The sequence below is a fragment of the Pinus tabuliformis genome, chromosome 8 (assembly GCF_031772625.1).
Source record: "Pinus tabuliformis cultivar Carrire ecotype Pingquan chromosome 8, CPIR1, whole genome shotgun sequence".
In the NCBI taxonomy this organism is placed as follows: Eukaryota; Viridiplantae; Streptophyta; class Pinopsida; order Pinales; family Pinaceae; genus Pinus; species Pinus tabuliformis.
Genome location: NC_142294.1, coordinates 160,192,344 through 160,215,677, shown reverse-complemented (window position 1 = coordinate 160,215,677; position 23,334 = coordinate 160,192,344). Strand labels below are relative to the sequence as shown.

The following is a 23,334-nucleotide window of genomic DNA, read 5'->3' as shown; positions in this document are numbered from 1 at the left end:
TTCCCGTCTCTCTTTTTGGAAAATCCTGTCCATTGGACCAAGTGATCTTCTTTTTATTGCTTGTCCCCCAGTAGAAGTAGAACTCTCAAATGGAAATTTGGTGGTGGCTTTCCTCAAAAATGGAAGGGGGTCTTCATTCTTGCCCTTGGGTGTTTTTGATTTTGAAGCCAGTGCCACATGTTCCATACCAACATTGGCCTCCTTTTCCAATTCTTTTCTCTTTTGTGAAGTAATAGCTCTACAAGATCCAATCCCACAACCAGGTATAGCCAACAAATGTGATTTCACACGGTAATATGTGCTTTTGAAAGAAATGTTACAAAAGTTGCATTTCCATTGCACATTGCCTCCTCCCTTTCCCTTGTTGTTTGGCCCATCCTCTCTTGTGACATATTTCCACAATGGATATTTATCATTGTCTTTAAGTCCTCTTCCCTCAACATTACTTGCAATAGACTCTGATGATATTGGGGGAGGAAGGGCATCTCTACCCATGACATTCTTGCCGTTCCTTTGCCCCCTAACTGCTGCCTTTGATTGAGCCATGAACACTGTTACCTCAACCTCTAAAAAAAATGAACACACTGCTGTAAAAATTTAAAAATGCAAAAAAAATGAACAAGAATAAACACTAATTTGAATTGTAATTTGTTACCATTACCAATTTATTGCATAGATGATGTGCAACTGAGTTTTCAGTGGCACATTTCATCAAACAATTTATAAACACACTGCTGTAGGTGCTCTTCTTGTATTTATTTCAAATTTCAATGTATTACACTGACAACACTTAATGAAAACATAGAAAAAAATTGCAAGCACATAATTACATGTCTTAAGTTGGTAACTGCAGCCCTGTTATTTATAGACAAGAAGGCAGCTTCACCATAGATGTTGAATTCAAAGATATCACTCACAGACTTCATTACTTAGCTAGAAAGTTGCAACCATGATCTCGATGATAACAGGTGTCTCAAGGCCTAATGAAAAAGTACATTAGGTGTAACTCCATTTTGTTAATGAGGCAGATTAAGTGCAGAATCCAGATAACACGTTTAGAGAACAAAACGATAACAGGTCTAGAACAGAAGTTTTGAAGGGTGTGAACTGCTATGAGGGAACACATGTTCTCATTTTTGAATTTCATGAAACACCATCCAAAATGATTCTATCTTGTCAAATTGTGCAATGACTAGAACAATAAACTGTAAAACCTTACCACGCTTGAAAATCACCCCAATGTATGCATAGAGAGTCGAGACTTTAGATGCAAACTAGACTAAGAAAATCTAAAAATTAGCGTGCAAGCCCACAGTGCAGGAAGAGGAACCTTGATGGAAATTATGCCATATAATATACACTCAGTGGTGTCAGAGGATTGAAGTTCCTCTTACAAAGGGACGAGTTGCATACAAAATAGAAGGCCGAGTTTTTTCCCTTCCTCTGGCCGAGTTCACACCATAAAGAGGCTGAGTTTGTGACCATAAGGAGGGCCACATTCTTCCTGTGTATAGCTGGGTGAACGCACTTCAGTATGGGACTGAGTTGAAGAGTTGCCTAGTGTATTTGGATGCAGAACAAGGAGACACATTTCTGTGCATAATGTCAGTCCATTGTCTCACTATTTTTTGATCTGCGTGGGTTCTGAAGAGCCAGTATAACCACTGATACAAAGAGATAGGACGCTGGAGCCTTCATTGCTGGTAAAACTCAGAGATTTGGGTTCATTCAAAGGACCGTGTTATAATTTATAAACTCACTGCGTTATCTGGTGGACCACTTACCTCAGACCTGGTGGACTGTGGATGTTTGGTGGTTGATTCTCCTTGCTGAGAGTCTGCTCCTCGCTGCAACAGCACAATCCCTTGCCAACTGACTTGCAAAATGAGCCGTCAACCGAGCAGACACGCCCCTTTAACCTAGCAGCTGGAAACGAGTCCCAAAAACAGGACACGTCCCAAAAATCGCGACACGCACTGCAAATTCGGGACACGTTATAGGACACGACGTGTCATGAAGTTTGGACACGAATCCGCAGAGAATCGTGTCGGATTCGCTGGATTCGTGATTCGACAGGGCTTTTGGACGAATCCGGTATCTTATATATATATATATATATATATATATTTTGTTTGTCTCTGTAAAATGAAAGCCCAGGCAGTAGCAGAAAGATGGACCAGAAAACCCTTCAAATTCTCCAATAAATTTTAAATCAGATTTGTCTAATGAAAACCCCGAAAAAATTTCAAGATCTGTACTTGCAAAAATGCCCAGACAAAATATACAATAATGAAACCTTAAAAACCCTAACTAAATAATTATAGTATTCACAGTTTGAAAGCTCTAAATAGCCAGATTTGTCAGTATGCCACAGAAATATTTTCAAAATTTTAAGGTCTATATGAGGTGCTTCAGAAAACCCTTCATGCATCCGCAACAAAAATTCTAATGATAAGCCCAGGATCAAAACCAACTGGGTTCTTTAGAAAACGCAATTCGGGAGTTGGCTGGTTCAACCGAGAACTTCCCCGAACGCCCGGTAAACTCGAAATCAAGGATATCATGCACAACTTAATTCAACAATTAACAGAGGGAGAAAACAATACTAAAATCCAGATCTAATGGAGATACCTGCCATCATATTCAGAAATTTAACTACCATTCAAACCCTAGTGACTAAACAAGATACCTGTGTTTAAAATCACTCTTCATAAAGTTATCATCAATGGTTGAAATTAAAATCATGCACAGAAATAAAACATCTTACAACATTTCCTGAAGAGTAACACCAACAAGATTTCAACCCCAAAGTCTTTCTTTATTGCACATGAAAAATGACTACAAGAGAGCTTTCTTTAGCACAAGACACCCAGGTCGAATGATCTCAAATGACAACTGACACCCTATTTGAAGAAAAATTTCCCAACGGCTAATTCGAGTGATCCTTGTCAAAGCAATCTTGACCATTGATGAGGATCAAAAAATCTTTTAATCTCATCTATCAAAATTAAAATAATGAGGAAATTCGAAATTATCATTTCCTCAAAATTTTGACTTTTGACTTAACCCAAGGGACTAAGGGCCTAAAGTTTAGCAAAATAATCATTTAACCTTAGTCCCTGGACCTCTTAAAATTTAATTCTTTAAAGGACCCTCGAACATAAGTATTGGGAAAATTACTTAGGACCTGGGACTTATGAGGGGATAAATGATTTTTCTAACCCTCAAGACACTTTACATCATGATTTTTATATTTTTACATCTCAAGGGGGAAAACCCATTTGACATAGACCCTCATAGACTATCCAGTTCTGCGACACAATATAATCTAGCAGATCAAGCAATTTGTAATAAAATAATCTAACCAAATATTTAAGATTATTCCCAAATCACTTTTACATGGACTCGACTTAGCACACTAGGACTCCCCTAAGATTCTAATGACAAAATCCATTCCGACTTTGGGGTTAGGTTGAAGGAGAACTTTGCTGACCATGGGTCGTTGAGACAAAAGACCTTTTGGAACGTAGATCATCACTAGAAAATTAGATTTACCTAGGTAATTACATACATGACACGGATTTGCTAAGATTATTTACAATTTACACATGCAGACTGGGTTTACAAAATAACATGATCAAGCTGATGATGATAGTCGAATGGCATGGACTCGTCGATCAAGCGCTATCCCTTTTGCGAAAAAGGGGGTGTACTGCTATGGGTAGTTGACGCGTAGTGGTCAACAAGGCGAAAGGGAAGAAGGGGGGAGTAGGGGAGAACAAGAGACAATCTAGGAGAGGTGGGGTAGTAAATTTTTGACCAATTGCTACTATTAAAATACTTGATCCTTCGAGAAGCACACTCAACTGTCAATATATTGAGATTCATAACTACTATTAGGGAATTCTAATCGAACCCACAATGCCATTCACTTTGTTGCTTTACTCATTCATCTGACAAACCATATTGGCTTGTTTGTCGGCGTCCTTATTGTTACTTCTTAGAATATGGAAAAAATTAACTCGATCAAAGAGAGGGATCATGCCTGGGGATCTCTTGATGATCTGGTTCAAATTGATGTTTTGAGCGGTTGAGTTGTAATTCATATGCTTTATGATCAACATGGAATCCCATAGAATTTGCATATCCTTCATGCCCTTGTTTTGGGCCAGAGAAAGCCCTAGGAACAACCCCAGGGCGTCAACTTGATTATTGGTTTTCATTCCTAGGCCCCATGCATATTTATTTTCTATGATTCCTTCGGGATTAATGAGAACCCCTCCCCCTCCTGCCACCCGAAACAAAACTCAAGTTTACAACAACAAATTTAGCTGTAAAAAATTTATAAAAATTAGGTGGAATAAGGCTAGATTTAAGATCAAATTAGGGATAGTTTACAACAAATTTTGATGGTTAGAATAACATATAACAAAAAATAAAAAATGAAATCAACTCTTGAAAATCTATGAAAAATGCATGAAAAAATTTAAATTAGCTCCTCTATTGTAGTTTTAAACAAACCCTATCTCTAAACATACATTAACAAGTCATTAAATGCTAGGAACACAAGATTTTGCGAGAATATAACCCTAATTTACCATGAAATAATATAATTTTTTTTAGGGGTTCAAATAAAATTCCACCAAGGATAAATACTAGTGCCTTATTAATCTAGGGCGAATGGAGTTTGTTAATTTTTCATCAATTGTTCTATGCTGCAACTATTACTTCAACGATATCCAATAACATCCAATTTTACAATTTCCACTTCTTTAATTTAACCAATGACAGTAGAGCAATAGTAGATAGAACAATTATTCCAATGCACAATGAAAGACAACTAAGAGACAAGAGACACAATATTTGGTTGATGACTAAGGAAAAACGCCACTAGGGGGTGAACCCTTGCAAACCTTCTTATATTAGATTGTCTTCAAATGTTCAACAGAGAGAGTACATCATCAAGAGTCAAAGAAAAACTTTGACTATCCAATATCCAATGTCAATATTCAATATCCAAATATGCCAAACAACTATTCAAATTAGAGACAAAGGAGAGAGATGAAGTGAACAATAATAAAATCTGAGTCTTCTGTAAATCTATTTCGTCAACAGTAGTCAAAAACAAGAAAGTCAGCCCTAACTAGTCAAGTCAACAACAGTCACATCATGGACAAATATGCTTTGATTTAATTTGGTTAAAGCCCAGTAAATGCGGCCTCTTTTGCTGGTCAAGGATTAGTCAAAACAACTCCAAAAACTTTGGTCAAACTTGGTCAGAAGAGAGAGAAAATGTACAACTCTCTTTTGTGGTCAAACCTATAGTCAACAACAATCAAACTCCTCAAAATGCCTCGGTCTTAGTGCCCAAAATGCGGCCTGATGGGACAAACCTTCTCTAAGAAAATCGAAGTCAAAAGGCTCCTTTTGACCCTTGGTCAATGCTAGTCAAACATCAATTGCAGAAAAGTCAACATAGGTCAAAGGTGGTCTAGCTGCTTCAGAATTTCGTCCTTCATTCTTTACTGAATTCGACCTCCTTGATCAGATCCAAAACCCAAGAAAACCAAGCCAAACCAAATGCCCAATCATCAAAAGTCAAAGATACCAAAGGGAGAAGTCAAAGATGCCTCCAAACCCTCGCACATGTGAAGAAGAACAGGTTGCTCCAGATCTGTATGAACCAACCAAATGAAGAGAGAGAGGAATGTGAGTTGTGTGATGTCCAAATGAGGCATGAGGGCACTTATATTTATATGCAACTTGAGGGGTGCCATTTTGTCCATGGGATGTGTCATTTGACCCAAGGCTAACCTTGACAATTTTGAATTTGTGGGCTTGACCTCAAAAATCCATTTTTCCTTCTTTGATTTGAGTGAACTTTAGGTCAATTTTGGTCCTCTTGAAGAGAAGAATTCAATGCAATGATTGTCTCCATTAAATGAGTTGTCCAAAGTGGAATTTGACCCTAGTTGCATAATTTAACAAAGTTTATGGTGCAAACTAATCTAGGGTTTCTTTAGGAGCAATTATAATTTCAAACAAACGAGGGCAAAGAAATTGACTCACCCTAGGTTTTGCAATTTAGGTTTTCAAATTTTCAGATGATTAAGGGAAAGAAAAACCTATCTTCATTCCTCAAATACTTGGAGGAAAGGGTTAGCTAAACAAGGGATAATGAAACAAATACCAAATAAATTAACCTAGCACAAGAACATACATCCAATGGAATGCCATACCAAAATAAAGCAAATAAGCCAACTTGCTTCATCATGCAACATACAAGATCCACCATAAACATTCATGCAAACATATCACATCACATTCCGGATCCACCGAAGAAAAGTCGCTCTATTAAGTCTCCATTTCGCACTAGAGAGAAGATATCCAATGTTCCACCGAGTTTCTAGAACTGGGAAACATGACAGCATGGATACGCACAAGGGTGACGTATAAAAGAAACCCCAAAATTTAGGGAAATTTCGAGGAAATGGTCGGACGTCAGAGTCATAAAAATTACAAAATTATTAAAAATTTAATATATAAAAATAAAAAATAAAATCCCAATAATATGTCAATAATTAAGTTAGTAAATAGTAAATCTTAATAATTATGAAATGTACATCTAAATATGATTATCATTTCGTATTAGACTATTATGAATCATAATTATCATTTGACTTTTCTGCAACTATTAATGTAAAATTGTAAATCTAAAGGTGAATTACTAAATTGCATCCATCATTTGACGTTATGCAATGTTCCATCTAAATTCATCATTTGGCAATGCACATTAATATTATGCAAGGTACATCTAAATTAAATTAATCATTTGACAATTCAAATTACACAATGCACATTGAAAGTAAATTCATCATATGACAATGACATTATGTTGAAGTCTAAAATAACCATAGAATACTAAACTAAAAGTAAACATAGAAAGTAGTGAAATACTAGTAAATTTCTCAAAAAGTACTAAATAATAAATCACAGCTCCAATCTGGTGGCTCCAAGTCACAAAATGAAAATCACAGCTCCAAGTGACAAAATGAAAATCGCAACTCCAAATATCTCAAGCCCCCAGTCGATGTTAAATCTGAATCACAATTGTAGATGGAAAATGTTGAGCGACGACAACAGGAGAATCTCGGGCGACAAGGTGAAATGTCGAGCGATGGTAGAAGGAAAATGTCGGGTGGCAAGGTAAAATCGTAGGGTTAATGAGAAATGTGAATGATTATGTTTTAAAGTTTTAATTTATCCTTTAGTTTTTGTTTTCATTTTTTTTTTTTTCAATTATATTAAATTTTGTAATTTTTTATGTTTTTAATTGTTATTAGCAAAAATATTTGGGGGGATGCGAGGGGGCGTTTTTCGTCACTAGGAAAAATCTCCCCCGAGTTTCCTTAAAAAGGGGACTTGAGGAAATGTTTCCCCATCTCGGGAGCCCGGGGGAGCGAGGAAGCGTGTCCCCCACCTTGGGGGGCATGTTCCTGTGGAACACTGAAGATATCATTGAATGAGCAAGTGTAATAATCCAAGTATGACAATGATCCAAGGGAAATTGACTCCCCTCTATTTATATGAGGGTAGCCAAGTCAATTTACCATAAAATAGGCTAAAAAACACTAAAAGATAATTAAATCCATGATATAAGGTGGATAGGTCACAAGCTGACCCCAGATAGCCAAATCGATGAAATGACATAAAACTAAGCCTCAATTATCCCACACATGTGAGTCTAATGTCCTCCACAGCTGATGTAATTATCAAAAGGGAATGTCTCTCCATGAAAAGGTGCATAAAAAAACTTAAGGGGTATGTCTTATTCCCTAATTCATTTATCTCCATCAAAATGAGGTGCCTTATCACCAAAATAGCCCAACAATGCCCATGTCATCCTCAACAAGGGCGTCATCATCAAAAGAAGGACTAGGATGAGGTCCTTGTCATCAAGGTAGGGGGTGCATATACCACTCCAAAGGAGTCCCAAGTGATCAACGCCATCAATCATCTTCGAGCAAAGTGCAACGTCCATCAAGAAGAATGATATCCTGGGGGCGTGCAGTCAACTCAGGGGCACAACATCTCTCAAATCAATGACTTAACTCTAATACTTAGTGTCCAAGGCCTTGGGGTTGGAGGACGGTCACATTATCAACACAAAGTCATCATCCAAGTCAATGCCAAGGCTCCAATATCCTCTATAAGGGGTTTTGTGTCATCATGGAATGGGGCTAGAAATGCCCTACAATGTGTTGGAGAAGCATCATTTGTCCCTCAAGGGATTCAAATGAATGCTTTAGAATCGAATTGATCGACCCCGAAACTAGGAACCAAAGGAAAATTAGACAAAATACCAGTCGACTAAAAAATAACATAAAATATTTAACTTTGAAAGAAAAACATATATATTCATGTGCAAACCATTTATACACAAATATGCAAAAGTGCTTATTTATGTAGTAAGTAAGAGTGCATATAACCAAAATAACACTTAGTGCAATACATTTTTAAACCAAAAATACAACAAAGAGGCTCTAGATTGTCTTTAGTGTCAAAAAAAATTCATGCTACAACAAATATCTACATATCATCAAAATCATTGCCTATATTGGTATTCTCATCATCAATATCACCCTCTACGCATTAAAAAAAGATAGAAGAAGCTTCACATGTCAAATTGAGATTTTGTTTGAGTGATGGGTACATTTTTACTAGCGTCATGATAGAGAAGTTGAACAACTAATGCCACTAACATCAACGTATGCAGAGCTTTTGGTGCTCTTGATTAAATTCTATTTCCATACCCTCATACATGATAATCCAATGGAAATGTTGCAATCCCCCCAATCCTGAAATCCTAAACATTGTTAAGTTTGCTGGATTTTGAGTGGGGATCTAAATTTCTACTTTCTTCATATGAATCCATGAGGTCATAAACACTCTCAAACATATTGAGTCAATTAATGGTAATGTTAAAAATTTAAGATAAATGATGAAAATTCTCCATTACTTGTCATTTTCATCCTTTTACATTAAGAATTTAACATTACCATTAATTACATAACATTAGTAGGGCCCTAGGGTTGAATATTAGGGTGCCCCACACATAAATTATTGTTTTCTTTACAAAAAGTTGCATTTGGAGGGTCCTTGGTTGCATTGTATAGAATCGGTCGATTCCATACAAAACCGGCTAATTCAGTGAAAAAAGGCTTGTTAGGTATTGAACTGGCTGATTTTGTACCGAACCGACCATTACCAGTTTCATTTGCTTAGTCAGGTCAAATTGGGGCTAAAAAACGACAAGACCGGCCCATTCAACTGGTTGACAACATTGATTTACACTGCCCCTATAAGATTCATCTAGCACATACTTAGGGAATCAAGTGACATCAACATCATGGGTACAAGAACTATAAAAGCATCAAGGTGGGCCATCTTCAATGCCAAAGCCCTCAAAGTAATTCACACAAGCATCATTTTTAAATGTCCAACTAGCTTATGATTGTGTACGTGCTACCTCACATAAATATGGGAGAGTTATCATATGACCTTCTTAGATGCTTCCAACACTAAGGGGAGGAATAGTTCCTAGGTGGACTATTTTAAATGATAGGTGTAATTAATAGGTGTCATGTCTTGGGTTTTACTTCATGAAAGGTGTCATATTCTTATACTAGGTTATAAAAAACTATTTTCCATGAGCACCTTTGTAGAGGGAGCGCTTAATTGCTCGAGTTACCTTATCTCACCTTTCTTTTTCCAAGCCCCAATACTTGCATTTTTATTTCTTGCTTTGATGTAGCTTGTTTGACGAGCTCTATGACCAACAACTTACGATGTGATTAATCCAAAAGACATTATCAAAATAATAATCATCATAAAATCCCCCTTTAATAATGGACAATTTATTGCTTCATCAGGGTTGAGATGTTTATAGAGATTTCCTTTTACTTTGACATGTGATATGCATTGATATTCTTGAGGATGAGTGGCTATATAAGTGGGGGTAGAGCACAAGCTAAAACTGGCTTTTACTTGCTTTATATCCCTTGCCATTCTTTTGCATTTTAACACTTGGCTCATGGTCTTTCTTTTCTTACAACTGCATCAACCTCAGGTATATTCAACCCTTTCTTCTTATAGGACAAGGCCAACATTGAACCAGTTTGAGTGATTTGACAACAATCAATCAAAAGATGGGATAACAGATATAGGGGAATGATGACAAGTGTTAAGTATGAATTACATGGAGCGCTACCACCATCGGAGCCTCCTATTGTGCCCCTCCTAGACAGTGAAAGAAAAGACCCCAAGGAAGGTCACATTGGACTAGGGATACATGATAACAACCAAGGGGAAGTACGGGAACAAGCACATAGCCAATAGCGGTATATAATACAATTCAACTTGTGTTCCATACTAAAATAACTTAAACATTAAATGAAAACACTTGAATGCAAAAATAGTTAAAATATCTCAAAATAGATGATCCACCTTTATTGGATTAGTACGCTGAATAAATGAATATATTGACCGGATCATGGATGAGAGGCATTTGAGGTTGGCTAGTTGTGGATCATGGCAGGGCTGCTCTTTGGCAAGTTGCAATGTGGGAGAATTTTTTTTCCTATGCTTACCCATGTATCTGGATGGGTAACACAATCAATGCAGTATAATATTAAATGTTGATGTTAGAGGTTAGTTGGTTTGATATAATTATGTGTCATGTGCAGAATCATGGAATGTGAGTGATGTGATGATGCAACTCCATTGATAAATATTTTACATTCCTTCTCCATCATTGTTATTCATAAAAGTGTGTGCCGTATCTCGTACAATAACTAGAAAATGTAAATCCCATATGATTATCAATTTGCTAATGTGCAAACTTATGTTAGTTACCAAACCTTAATATAAGGAAACCGACTCAGCTACATCACTGTTATAATGACTAATTTGCATGAAGTACATTAAGACTATACTCCAATTCTCCTTATCAATTGTTCTTTCTATCTCAACCTTTCAAGTATTACCTTTTCCGGCCCCATCATATTCATGCAGAGGCATCTTGGTGGGATTTTAAGCACTTCAAATTACAAAACAAGGGGCTAGTGCCTAAAATTCCCAAGGGGGGAGTCCAAAGCCCTTAATTTGTGATTGCGATTCTTTTATGTTATATAGCCTTGTTAAGTCTCGTGAACTAAATATCAACTTCCCTGAAACTTGCAACAACCTGAGAATACTCTATATGAAGAAAATACACTTTAGTCGCTTTTTAGCATTTTTGTGAAAGGGAAAAATGTTGAGCTATTGTATCTCAATACCAAATGGGTTTTGTCTAAAATAGATACAGTTCGTTTTTCGTGAAATAAACATCTCTAATGACTTCCTTTTTCTCTTCTGTCTACCATTCTTCCCTCCAATGATAGGTGAGCTGCAAATATAGAACCACACTAGAAAGCCGTGTTGTTGAAGTTAGCTTTCACACATGTTGTAATAGCTGTAGTAGCTGTAAAGAGTGGAAGAAGGTAATGCAACATAATAAAATTAGAATAGAAACAAATAATCTACAATGACTAATTTGATGGCTTATGTTTTAATCCAGTGTGGAAAAAGTTGCGATTAAATTGGCAAAGCCTGATTTTTTGGACTAGCTGATTTAATCGGCTGATTTTTTGGCGATTTTTTCCTAGTTGAAAAAGTCGGGATTAAATTGAGAGTTTTTCCAAAAAATCGTGAGTAAGGTAGTTTTTTTAACGACTTTTTAACTTTTTTTTTGAAAAAGTCGGGATTTTATCAAAAAAGTGGGGATAAAATCAGGAGTTTTTCCAAAAAATCGTGAGTGAGGTAGTTCTTGTAACGACTTTTTTAAATTTTCGTAAAAATGAATATTTTTGTATTTTTTTTTAATCTTGCGGACTTTTTCAAAAACCTTCTGACTTTAACAATTTTTTCAATTTCTAGACCCTTGCCGATTTAATGCTGATTTCGACTTTTTCCACATTGGTAAATACTCTAATAAATGTCTTTTTCTTATGACATGTTCCTATTATAGGTCTTCACCTAAGTTACCGGATCTGGCAGGGGGAGGGCCAAGATCCCCGGATTCGCGGATCCGGATCCGCCAAAATACGCAGAAAATACGGCATGCAGGGGGATCATTGAAATTAGGAAACGGATCCTTGTCAACTGAAATGGATCACAAGCCTTGAAATGGATGTTTGGAGTTAAATTGAAATTCTGTAGTGGCTGTATGGTAGCCAGACATGTTTTCTTGTTTCATGAAAAAATCCAGTGCTCTATGCTTTCTCGATCATTTGTCATGCCGGCAGAAACAATTACGGGAACTCTCATGAGCCATTTTAATTTTGATTTAATCGATTCTTTTCAAGATATAATTTTATTCCATTGATACGAATTTTGATGGGTTGGTATGGCGTTTTTTTCAATTTTATACTAAAAGTTCAAAAAAATAACAAAACAGTGAAATTTTGTTGGAACTCCGAAAGTGAAGAGGTAAAGCACTCTAATAGGGGATAATTTCTAGTGTTCCACGGGGGCTCGCCCCCCCCAGGGTTCTAGTTTCCTAGCTCCCCCGCGGTCCGGGGACTTGGGGACGAGAAGGGGTCGTTTCCCCACGCTCCCAAAAAATAGGGTACGCAGGGGGACGTGCCAAGGGGTCGTTTCCTTGTGTTGAGGGGTCGTTTCCGAAAAAGGGGTCGTGAGGGGTCGTGGGGGGTCTAGGGGGGTCGAGGGGGGACGTGGGGAGTCGAGGGGCCCAATTTTTTTAAATAAACTTTTGTTTATAATTAAAATTTAACATTAGTTTTAATACTTTAGGGTTTAAATTCGTTTTTTTATAAATTTAATTAATTATTCGCCTTGGCCCCTCACTCCATTCGCAAGACGTTCCTATTTCCTCTCCAGCAAAGAGGAATTGGTCCACATGTAGCTTCATCCACTCTATCAACTTTCAAGAGGGACAAGCTTACCTCTAAAAGAGCGGAGAAGTTAGTTGTTGTGCACAGTGCCGTACGTCTTGAGCATAGGAAGACACCTGAGTCTTTGAAGGGACCAACAACATGATGGGATGTTGATCCAGAGGATGATGCACAGGTAGATATGGAGGAGAGACTTGATGAGAGACAGATGGGGCTGGTTGGTGTGCCACTGAGCATGTTTGAGAATGCTAGCGATTCAGATTCAGATGGTGATATATGGTTGATCCTGATTTATTCATGCAACAGTTGGATGTAGAGACTAGCAAGGCATTACCTTGAGGCTTGAGCAAAATTATGCTTGTTTATCTTTTGATATGTTGATGTTCTTACGTTATTTATAAAATTTTGACTCTTGATGTATCAGACTTGACTTTAGTCTTTTATAATTCTATAAAATTTTGACTCTTGATGTATGATGTATCAGACTTGACTTTTATAATTTTATGTCAATATTCACTGTTCAGTAGTCAATGTTCATAGTAGGAAGTGGAATGTCAATATGGTTTAAACTTTAATCATAATGTATGATGTATGATTATAAATTAGAATTTTAAATTTATATGATATTAGATAATGATATTCATGTCAATGATCATGCTTTGCAGCTTTTCAATTCAAACCCAATTGTCATAGTAGACTCAATTTATAAATTATATTTTATATTTATAAGTTTTTAAGACCCTGACGTCCCCCCACGTTTCCTAAAAATTGGTGGGGAGTTTTTGCATAGGCCGCTCCCGCGTATCCTCGCTCCCTCGCCCCCTCATCCCGGAACCTTGGTGGAACATTGATAATTTCTGTACTCCGAAAGGTAAGTGGATATGAAGTCCGAAAGTGAAGTGGTAAAGCACCGCGATAGGGAGGTGTACCAAAATAGAGATAGTGAAGGGGTATGAACTGCGATAGGGAAGTGGTTCTTATTCCTTCTCTATTTTCTGTATTGCTCTTCTTACTAGCCAGGGTCCCATCCTACCCCTGGTCAAGTAGATAGAATAACCAGAACGAGAGTGATCGTGGCTGCCAGAACACCTTCCGGACGAGCATTCGTTCCATCGGCTGGGCATGCTTTCATTTTCTTATCCTGGTCTCCGTGGTAACTAAGCTGTGATGATACATACTACATATAAGAACCAAGTTATAATTTTATTCCAATTGATACGAATTTTGACGGGTTGGTATGGCGTTTTTTTCAATTTTAAACTAAAATTTCAAAAAAATAATAAAACAGTGAAATTTTGTTGGAATTCATGAAGACTTACCCAAAATATAAAGAAAATCAAATCCATTAACTTAACACGTGATGTAAACCAATAGGCAATAAGCTGATAAAAATAAAATTACAATTTTATTACAACATTATATTTTATATATTAAATACAGTAATTATAAATATTTCATTACAATGAAAATATATATTATGTTTATAAAATATTTGTTTTTACACACATATCATTTAAATTAATTATTTTTCTTTTGTTTTGTGGGATAAACACCCACAAATTGAGATATCTTAGTAGATATATCTTACTTTATGGATTACTTAGAAAGTAGTAAAATGTGGGTTTTTTTGGAAATTTTTAATTTTCATTTAAATTACTCAATCTTTGAGTTTTAATTTTATGTAGTAGTCTAATTGTTTAATTGTTTTATATTTTCAATATATTTTGGTGAATTTTTTTGTTTAAATTTTGATAAAATTTTGTTGGAATTGTTAATTTGATTTGTCACTTTTATAGAGTATTAGTGTTTCATAGATTTTATGGGATTGAACTTATTTAGACATTTAGAAAAGCATTTTAAACCGAAATATACCTCTAACCAAAAAAATATTTTATCTAATTCTAACCAAATTTTTAAAACATATAATAATTAAACAATACATAATTTTATTGAGGGAGTATGCATCATTTCAGTGTTTCAGTCTTCATATTTATAATATATTTAATGGTTTCAGTTCCAAAAGTGTTTGATGGTTTCAGGGAGTATTTGATTTTTGAACTCTAAAGTGTTTTTTTTTTGAAATATTATTATATATATATTTTTTGTACTTGACGTATCCTTGCCGTATTTGGATCCTGGATTTTCAAAAAACTAGAGGATCCAAATCTGTATCCGTATCCAAATCCAAATCCTGGTAACTTAGGTCTTCACATATGTTTTATCTTTTGTCCAGGTTTCATGCAATGCAAGCAATGACTGGTGCCCAGAAAGGGTTCACATTTTCTCCTCCTCATGGTGAGTTGTTGTAAATGTCTGATCTCCTTATGTATGATATTTTTGTAACAGATTCAAATTTAACTTGAATTGTAAGTTTTTGTTCTCTGCTATACTTGCAGTTATTCGGCACAGAGCTGAACAACTAGAGATGGATGAAACTAAAAAATTACAGCTTGTTCCATCATCTTTAAGTTTTCTTGGGGATCTATTTGATGAAGTCTATACCATGCTTCAACCAAGTATACAAGATTATGAAGCACGGCAAGCATTGATTACTTTTGTTGACAAAATTGTAAAGCTAAAGATTCATGGTAAGGTCATAACTTTGTAAATTCATTTCAGTGTTTTGTCTTTAAATGATTTGAAACTGCAAGCTTAGACTATATAAGTAAAATAGAGAACAAAAGGCATTCTTCCAAAAACATATAAACCCTTGCCAGAATTGAAAGAAGGATAAGTAAAGCTTCTTGAGCTTAACAAAGTGCCTATTGTTGAAACACTGTCCACAAGAGTGAAAATGAAAAAAATCAAATCGAGAGATTATGGAAAGTCAAATCTATGTCTTTAATTTGGGTTAGGGTTAGCAGGGGTGTTATTTATTTATTTCGTATCTGAAAATTGGTCCTCTTCAACCATGCTAATATTTGGAGCACATCCACCAAGTTTTGAATGTGAGTGATCATTGCCTTAAGTGCCCCAACTAACTGCTTGACAACAATTTGATGGATGGTGTGCTTTTTAATTTTAAATGTGTAAAATTCCCTTTTTCTAAAGTGATTTTGTGGCTACAGTCGTACCTTTGTTAAAACTGTAGCTAGGTTGTGTCTTTCAATAGGCCGTATGTCCAGGCATGTAGAAGGTATCTTGAAAACTTACTTATTCCAGCATTTTTTAATTTCTTTTTAAGTCTAAACCTAAGAAGATGATAATTAATTTAATTAATTATTATTGACTTTGTAACTCAGATTTCTAAAGTTTATAATTTTGGAAATTAATATTTCTTTTTTGGTCTGATCAAAACATAGTGATAGTGATTTTTTCTTTAAAGATCTCAAGGAGAAAATAGGGTTATGAGAGAAATTATAAATTGCTGGAATGAGTGGGTGAAGGACGAGATTTGCAGATCACATTGAGTGAGAGAGAAGCGGGCTGATTTGGTTGAGAAGAAGGAACATCGAGTGATTGAGGAGAGAGGGCCGATTTCGCAGAGAGAGGTGCTATATTCAGGTCATCATCTGCTGAAGAGGGGCCGTGTTCAGGCTGTCATCTATTGAAGAGAGGGGCCGTGCCCAAGCCGAGTTTGTAGGAGAGAGAGGTTGAGTCTTTAGGGCCAAGTTCTTTGCTGGAGGAGCGGCCGTGTCCTGGGTTGAGTTCGCTTAAGAGAAAGGGGTCATACCGTTGCAGAGGGAGAGGCTGTTCGCTGGGCCTGTAATGTTCCCAATTTTTGTGAGCGCAAAATTCACTAAGGAGTTCTGCCAATTTTTGGTGAAAAGCGGAAATTATTATTTTAATGAAGAATGGCAGCAAAGTAATATTTTATTGGGAAAGGGAGGCAAAGTATTATTTTAATGGAGAATGGTGGCAAATTAATATTTTATTGGAGGATGGAGGAAAATTATTATTTTATTGGAGAATGGCAGCAAAATAATATTTTATTGAGAAAGGAGGCAAATGATTATTTTATTTAAAATGGTGGCAAAAAGTCTCCTAGTGGAAAATGGGCCCCACCAATAAAATAATAGGGAAAAAGGAGAATCTAGAAGCTACAAGGAGGCTCAATGGAGAATTATAAATAGAGGAGGGACTCAATTGCAAATCATTCTATTTTATCATCTCTATTCGACATTTGAGAAGAAGCTCAAGTAAGTTTCAAACTAAACTCATTAGCTAATTTCGATGGACTTCGAGTGCCACCCTAGTTAGCTCTTTGGGAAGATTACTTCAGATCTTCCATTGTGTTAATGCAGAGATCTAATTATCATTGTTTGCAGGAGGCTCCGACATTGCGATTCCAATTTGATTGCATGCCTATATATCTTCTCCAAGGGCCAAGTTCACTTCCACAATAGGGCCGAGCACCAAAGGTTTTGGATAATCATTTACCAAGGCCGGACTTGCATCCAACTTCTCCTCAGATCAATAGGGCCGAGAAGGATTGGCTAGGGCCGAGTTGCTCAAACCAAAGGAGAAATCTTGCTTATAATCTTCAGATTTCATTACGCCTAGATATCACGAAGTGCCAAGGGGAGATTTGCATTTCTCTTGAGCCTAGATCGAGTTCTTCTCTAGCAGGGCCGAATGTATTTTCTTCTAAAGAGGCCGAGTTCCCAGAATTGAAGATCAATTCTTCAAGAGTCTTGTCAAGACCGCATACACCATTATTGTTGTTTGATTTCTATGCTATATCAGATTGCATTCTCCTCCATTCTATATTGACTTTCCTAAACTCAGAACTAAATTTGTCTTCACTTGAGGAGGTTGCCTTTCATAAAAAGGAGAAACATCAACAGTTAGCAGCAGAATTGAGTTTTTGCCTTGAACCGAATCCATTTCTACCATAAGTCCAGTGCTGTAACAGCTTGTTAAAGGAGGCCAAGTTGTTCCCTGTACATCCAAATTATCAGATTAACAAATCTGGTTCCCTTATCAGTTTAGAGCTTGTTCATATCAGCTTGGAGCTTGGAGCATCTAGTGTTGATTTTCTTATGCTGATATGACTGATATTACGGAGGTTATTCATTGGAGACAATCAGGTTCCACTGTTCTATTTGTATATTGTGATCTTAAATGTAAATCAGAAATCCATGGCTTATGCTTTAGTTTGTTGGGGTCTGAACCTTGTATCAGCATTGTACACATTTTGGGTTTAACATAAGTCTATCCAAGTCATCTACATCAGGTTCCATTACCTTGTTGTTCACTGTATATAATATTTGGCAAGCTGATAACAAGTCTGTTTACTTAAGATTTCTCTTCATTTATTCTTGTATCAGCATCGAATATCATTTCTGAGTGCCATATGGTGATTTTGTTGCTGGTTTGAAGCTGGGTTTCCGTAGTAGTGCCATTGCATGTTTATCTTCAAGATAAACAAACAAAATTACACAGTATGCTCATGACTTGTTTGACAAAACACCTCACCTAAAGACTCATTGAGAAAAAAATTTAAGTGCAAATTGGGAATTTTCCAGTTGGGAACATTACAGGGCCATACTATGCAGAGGAGAGTGGCTATTTTCTAGGGCTGTTCGTGGCTGTAAATTCTTGGGAACTGCTGATGTAATGTTTTCCTGATTTATTCTCTGAAGACTAATTAAATCCCTCTTCGCTGGATTTTCCCCACACTGGGCTTTTCCAGGGTAAAGCTGTGTAAAGGTTTATGTGCTTTGATTTCTTATTTCTGCTGTGCATAATTTGTTAGAAGCTCATCTGTGTTAATTTTGTGTAGATTTTAGATCTAAAATTTTCTGAGTTTTCAGTAAAAATAAATTTCTGGGTATAAAAATTTACTGGCACTTTAATCGTTTGGATGGGCTTAGAGAAACTAACAACCCTCCCAGGCTAAGTTACACGAAATGGGGAAACGGGTACGAGTTTCCAAAACAGGCACGGGTATGAAATGTGACCCCCCCAAATTTTGGAAACGGGGAAACGCTATATATATATATATATATATATATATATATATTAGGACATTTAAGAAATATGTGCAATCATAAAGCATATATGATACATTTTAATTTATTACATTATGATTAAATTGTCAATTGTCAATGCATAAACTATAAGTCTCTAAATTTACATCACATTTACTCGTGAATGATCACATAATGAAAATAGCAATATCCAAAATCAACCACGAGAAATTTCTAATTTCTTGTCTCGTGCTTGATTGGGAGTCTCCTCCTACATAGTCGAACGAACTTAGTGCTCTTGATTAAATACAAGTTCCATACCCTAGTATCCTACGTGCTCTTGATTATTGGGAGTCTCCCCTGCATAGAGGGCTTGGTTCTCTTGATTAAATACAAGTTCCATACCCTAGTACATGACAAAATCCAATGGAAACATTGCAATCCCCCCAATCCTTAAATCCTGAAAAACAGATAAGTCTGCTAGATTTTGAGTGAGATCTAAAATTCTACTTTCTCCATATGAAATCCGATGAGGGCGAAACCACTCTCAAACATCCCGAGTCATTTCATGGTAATGTTAAGAATTTAACATTACCATGAACTGCATATCAACACTAGGGCCATAGGCTTGAACATTAGGCTGCCCCACTAAAAAAAATCCTCTTTTTTATAACTTGAGAGGCATCTAGAAGATATTTTAGTCGCCCAATAAAAAATTAGAAGCGAAAAAATAAAAATAAAATACAAGAAAAAATTATAAGAGGAAACTCCGTCGTATGGCCTGGAAACGCGTTTCCGGCCGTACTGGCCACGTTTCCTCCTTGAGGAAAGGGCCAGTATGGCCGGAAACGCGTTTCCAGGTCGTATGGTACGAGTTTCCTCGTTTCCGTTTCTTTTCCGACCGGAAACGGACCCTTCTCCAACGTTTCCTGCAACTTAGCTCCCAAGGATGTCTCCCAAAATTGGTGGGTGTGTTTCATGCCTGTTTTTGGTGTAGCCAAGGCAGGACATCCAAACTTTTAGGTATTGGTCCTTGGCTACTGTTATCACCCTGAATCTTGTTTGCTGAAATTATCACAAAGGACGCTGGGTAACTCCAGGAAAAGAGCCAATCTCACATCACTTGTTTCTTCTTGCTCTGGGTTGGTGCTTTGCCAACCACATGGTGGGGTGGCTGCTTCATTGCTGATTCAAGGTGTCAAGCATGGTTCTTGGGAGTAAGGATGACATCATATCAATGGATAATAACTGCTGTTCTGCACTAAATAAATCTAAAATCTACATGTACAGTATCAGGATGGCAAGCTAAAAATATTAAATTATAATTGTAGATCATAGTAGTCACAAATAGACAATAACCTCTCCTTGTTTCTGCAATAAAAGTTGCAGATCAGAAAAGTAAATACTCCAAAAAGTCGAGGAAAACACATTAAAACAATGAAAATTCAAATATATGTGAAAGTGCAAACTCAAAATTATCTTCAATATAAACTACAGATCTACAAGATAAATTAGCTGAAATTGATAAGAAAGCAAACATAGTGACACTTATAATAATGATAATCTATTAAATAACTAAAGATCACATGTCTATTCATGTATGTGATGAAAATTCAAATCTGTATGGTCGGATCTATAAAATTGGGCATGTCGGCCCCTCTAAAAGACCCCTCCATTACTATATATATGGCTCGGATTTCTCCATGAAAAGTATTAATTAATCAAGCACACATCTTTCGTTTATTTGAGATTCTGAGGCCCAACATTGTCACACCAATTTGTGAGAGAAGGCCAAATTTTAAGAACTTTCATCTCTGATCTATTCATTGGAAGGACAGATGTATGGAGAATTGTCTGAGGGTCAAATCTCAGTTTTTATGTTTAATCTTGATTGGGTTTGAGAGAATTTCAAACGAGCAGATTTATATTATGTTTCTTTGAGTATGGTTTGTGTTTTGATAACTGTTCATGATTTGATATTCTTGGCACTTGCAGAAGACCAAGTTCGGTCTTTGATCATTTGTTTAACACAGGGCGAGCATTCATTAAACATGTTTCGCTATTCTGGTTTTGAGGACATATGCTATGAATGATGAGCATCTCCAAAATTTGACACGTAACGCGATTGGCTCCCATAGACTCATCGATGAGCGATTCGTTACTATGATTCCTGTGGTGCTTCGATGAGTTGGAAAACTCATTGGAATAATTGAATGGACCTTTTGCTTATGGCTCTGGTTCAATGAATATTTCTATTGGAAGCTATTGAAGCAATGATACAATGTTTCGATTGTGACTTGTGAGACTGTTCGCAGTGGATCGGAGGTGATAGTTTGTAATTATCCATAGCATGTCACTGGCATTGATTCACGTTATTTTTGTAAATGAGACCCCAAGAGAGCTAAAATAATGAGCGAGACCCGTGGAACCCAGTGCATTGCTTCCGGCTGAAATGTGATCCTTGTTGAATTACCGAAATATAGATGTGTGGTAACAGGCATGCGCACTTTCCTTAGCAACCGAAGGTTTCAACGAATTGATTCTGGTTCAAGTTCCGTGTCAAAAAGTTTCTGGTTACTTGTATTTATTCTAGCTCGAAGGAAGTTCTGAGTTGTCTGTGGTTTCGAAGTTCATCTACAGTTTCATAATTTGACTCATAACCTTGAATGGCTTCATGGCTACATAGATTGATGGAGTTTCAAGCTGTCACAAATGATTAATACACAGGATCGGTACACCGTGGGTTGATGTACGTAGACTCTGGTTGACAATTGATGTGATGCAACATATTGAAAATAAAAGGTTGGATGTGGACCATGAGTCTCACCCCTTTTGATGACTTGTTCTTAACAAAGCTAAGCCAAGAATACGATGCAACAAGTCACTATATTCAACGCAGTGGCAAGGCATGTGCATACTGTGTCTATGGTTACAGGTTCAATTTCTCAATGGACAAAAGGCTAGTCTATTTTTTAATTTTCGGTCAAAATTCATTTTTTTAGTATGTAGGTTTTCACAGTTATAATTGTGGGTGAAGTGTTCACTTGAAATGTTGGGCACCTCAATGATACTACACAGTTTTCCAGAAGAAGCTCACATCAACATAAAAACCATTTTGTCGAACAATTTTTAAATTTCGGTGGTTGGGGTTGGAATTCGATAACTTATTGAAGTGCTCCCCGAAAAGGACAAATTGCAGAGCATCAAATCTCATATATAGTTTATTATGGTGATTTTTGATTTCTGGAGTCATTATTACCCAAATTGAGATCCAGCAGAAGCTCCATGATCAGGGTTCTCAGGAGGATGAATTAAAAGGCCTGAAAAGTTTTTTTGACACATATTTAATGACTAGAATTTCCATTGCATGATCTTGAGGGTTTATGAGCAGGCAGTAGTGGCATTGATAGTTCGTGGCACTCTTCATATCAAGCATCTTGAGGTATGAGACATATTGTTTCAAGTAGCTGAGGCAAGAATTTGTTAGGAGCAGATCTTATATATAATCAGGGACATAATCAAATTGTTTTTGATCATTCTATAGTAGAGCTAATGACCACTTGTTGCTGAATCATTCTAGAGGGTTTACCTTGTAAAATTGCCTTGCATTTTATTACTATACATGGTGATTGATTGAACACGTGTTGTGAAGTTGTCTTGATGACATGCCATTGATCAGAGATTCTGTTGGCTATATAGTACTACCATTGTCATATGATGTTGTCAGGATTCAATGAAGTGTTGAGCAGTTGGAGTATTTTGTATCATTGCTGGTCAGATTGCTACCAAGAAGTTGCTAGGTTTTTTAGTTCATATGCTGCTGACCATTGCTGATGAGAATATTGTTGAGCAAGGCTGTTACCTAGGGTTTGAACTTTGATACTGGAGTTGAGCAGAGTTGTTGAATGAGTGTGCCGAACAGAGAGATATTGAACAAGATTGATCTTGGATGCTGGTCAGAGTGGGATTTGCTGCTAGGGTTTGATCTTTCTAGTGAGTAGAGAGCTGGTGCCAGTATTGCAGATTGACGAGTCAATAGGTTGTTTTAAAGTTGTTTATGTTTATATCTGTTGAAAAATGTAACTAGGTTTGGTCTTCATAATTGTACTTGAGTCAATTGTATTTCATGTAAAAGGAAAGGAAAAGAAAAGAAAATTTATTATTTTTCTAGACAAGGCATGCATTTCATGCCCCTAGGTTTATTGAGTCAGTAAGAAAAATGATCATGAGTCAAAGTCCCATTGGGACTTCGTAAAAGAAAAAGAGAAGTATTTTATTTATGTTAAACAGAGTCAAATTATCCCCAAGACCAAGTCGCCCCTCTAGATGGTCAAGTCAGCTCATGCAATGGATGTGTCCTTTCGCATGTTGAAACGTTTATATATTGGTATACGTCCTCCAAGTTTGGCAAGCAATTTCAGTGCTCCTTCTATGATGAGTTCCGCGGTAGAAATGCGAAGTTCAAAGGC

At 36.6% G+C, this 23,334-nt stretch overlaps 1 protein-coding gene across 1 annotated transcript in view; it reads left to right on the top strand.

Annotated features, from left to right (window-relative positions):
- LOC149234631 (protein HESO1-like) overlaps nucleotides 1-23,334 on the top strand; it is a 217,384-nt gene that overhangs the window by 36,028 nt on the left and 158,022 nt on the right. The window contains exons 2-3 of the mRNA XM_089371892.1: nucleotides 15,187-15,248; nucleotides 15,350-15,541. Of these exons, the coding sequence (XP_089228018.1) occupies nucleotides 15,197-15,248; nucleotides 15,350-15,541 (244 nt within the window). The 5' untranslated portion in view covers nucleotides 15,187-15,196. The remainder of the gene's footprint in view (nucleotides 1-15,186; nucleotides 15,249-15,349; nucleotides 15,542-23,334) is intronic.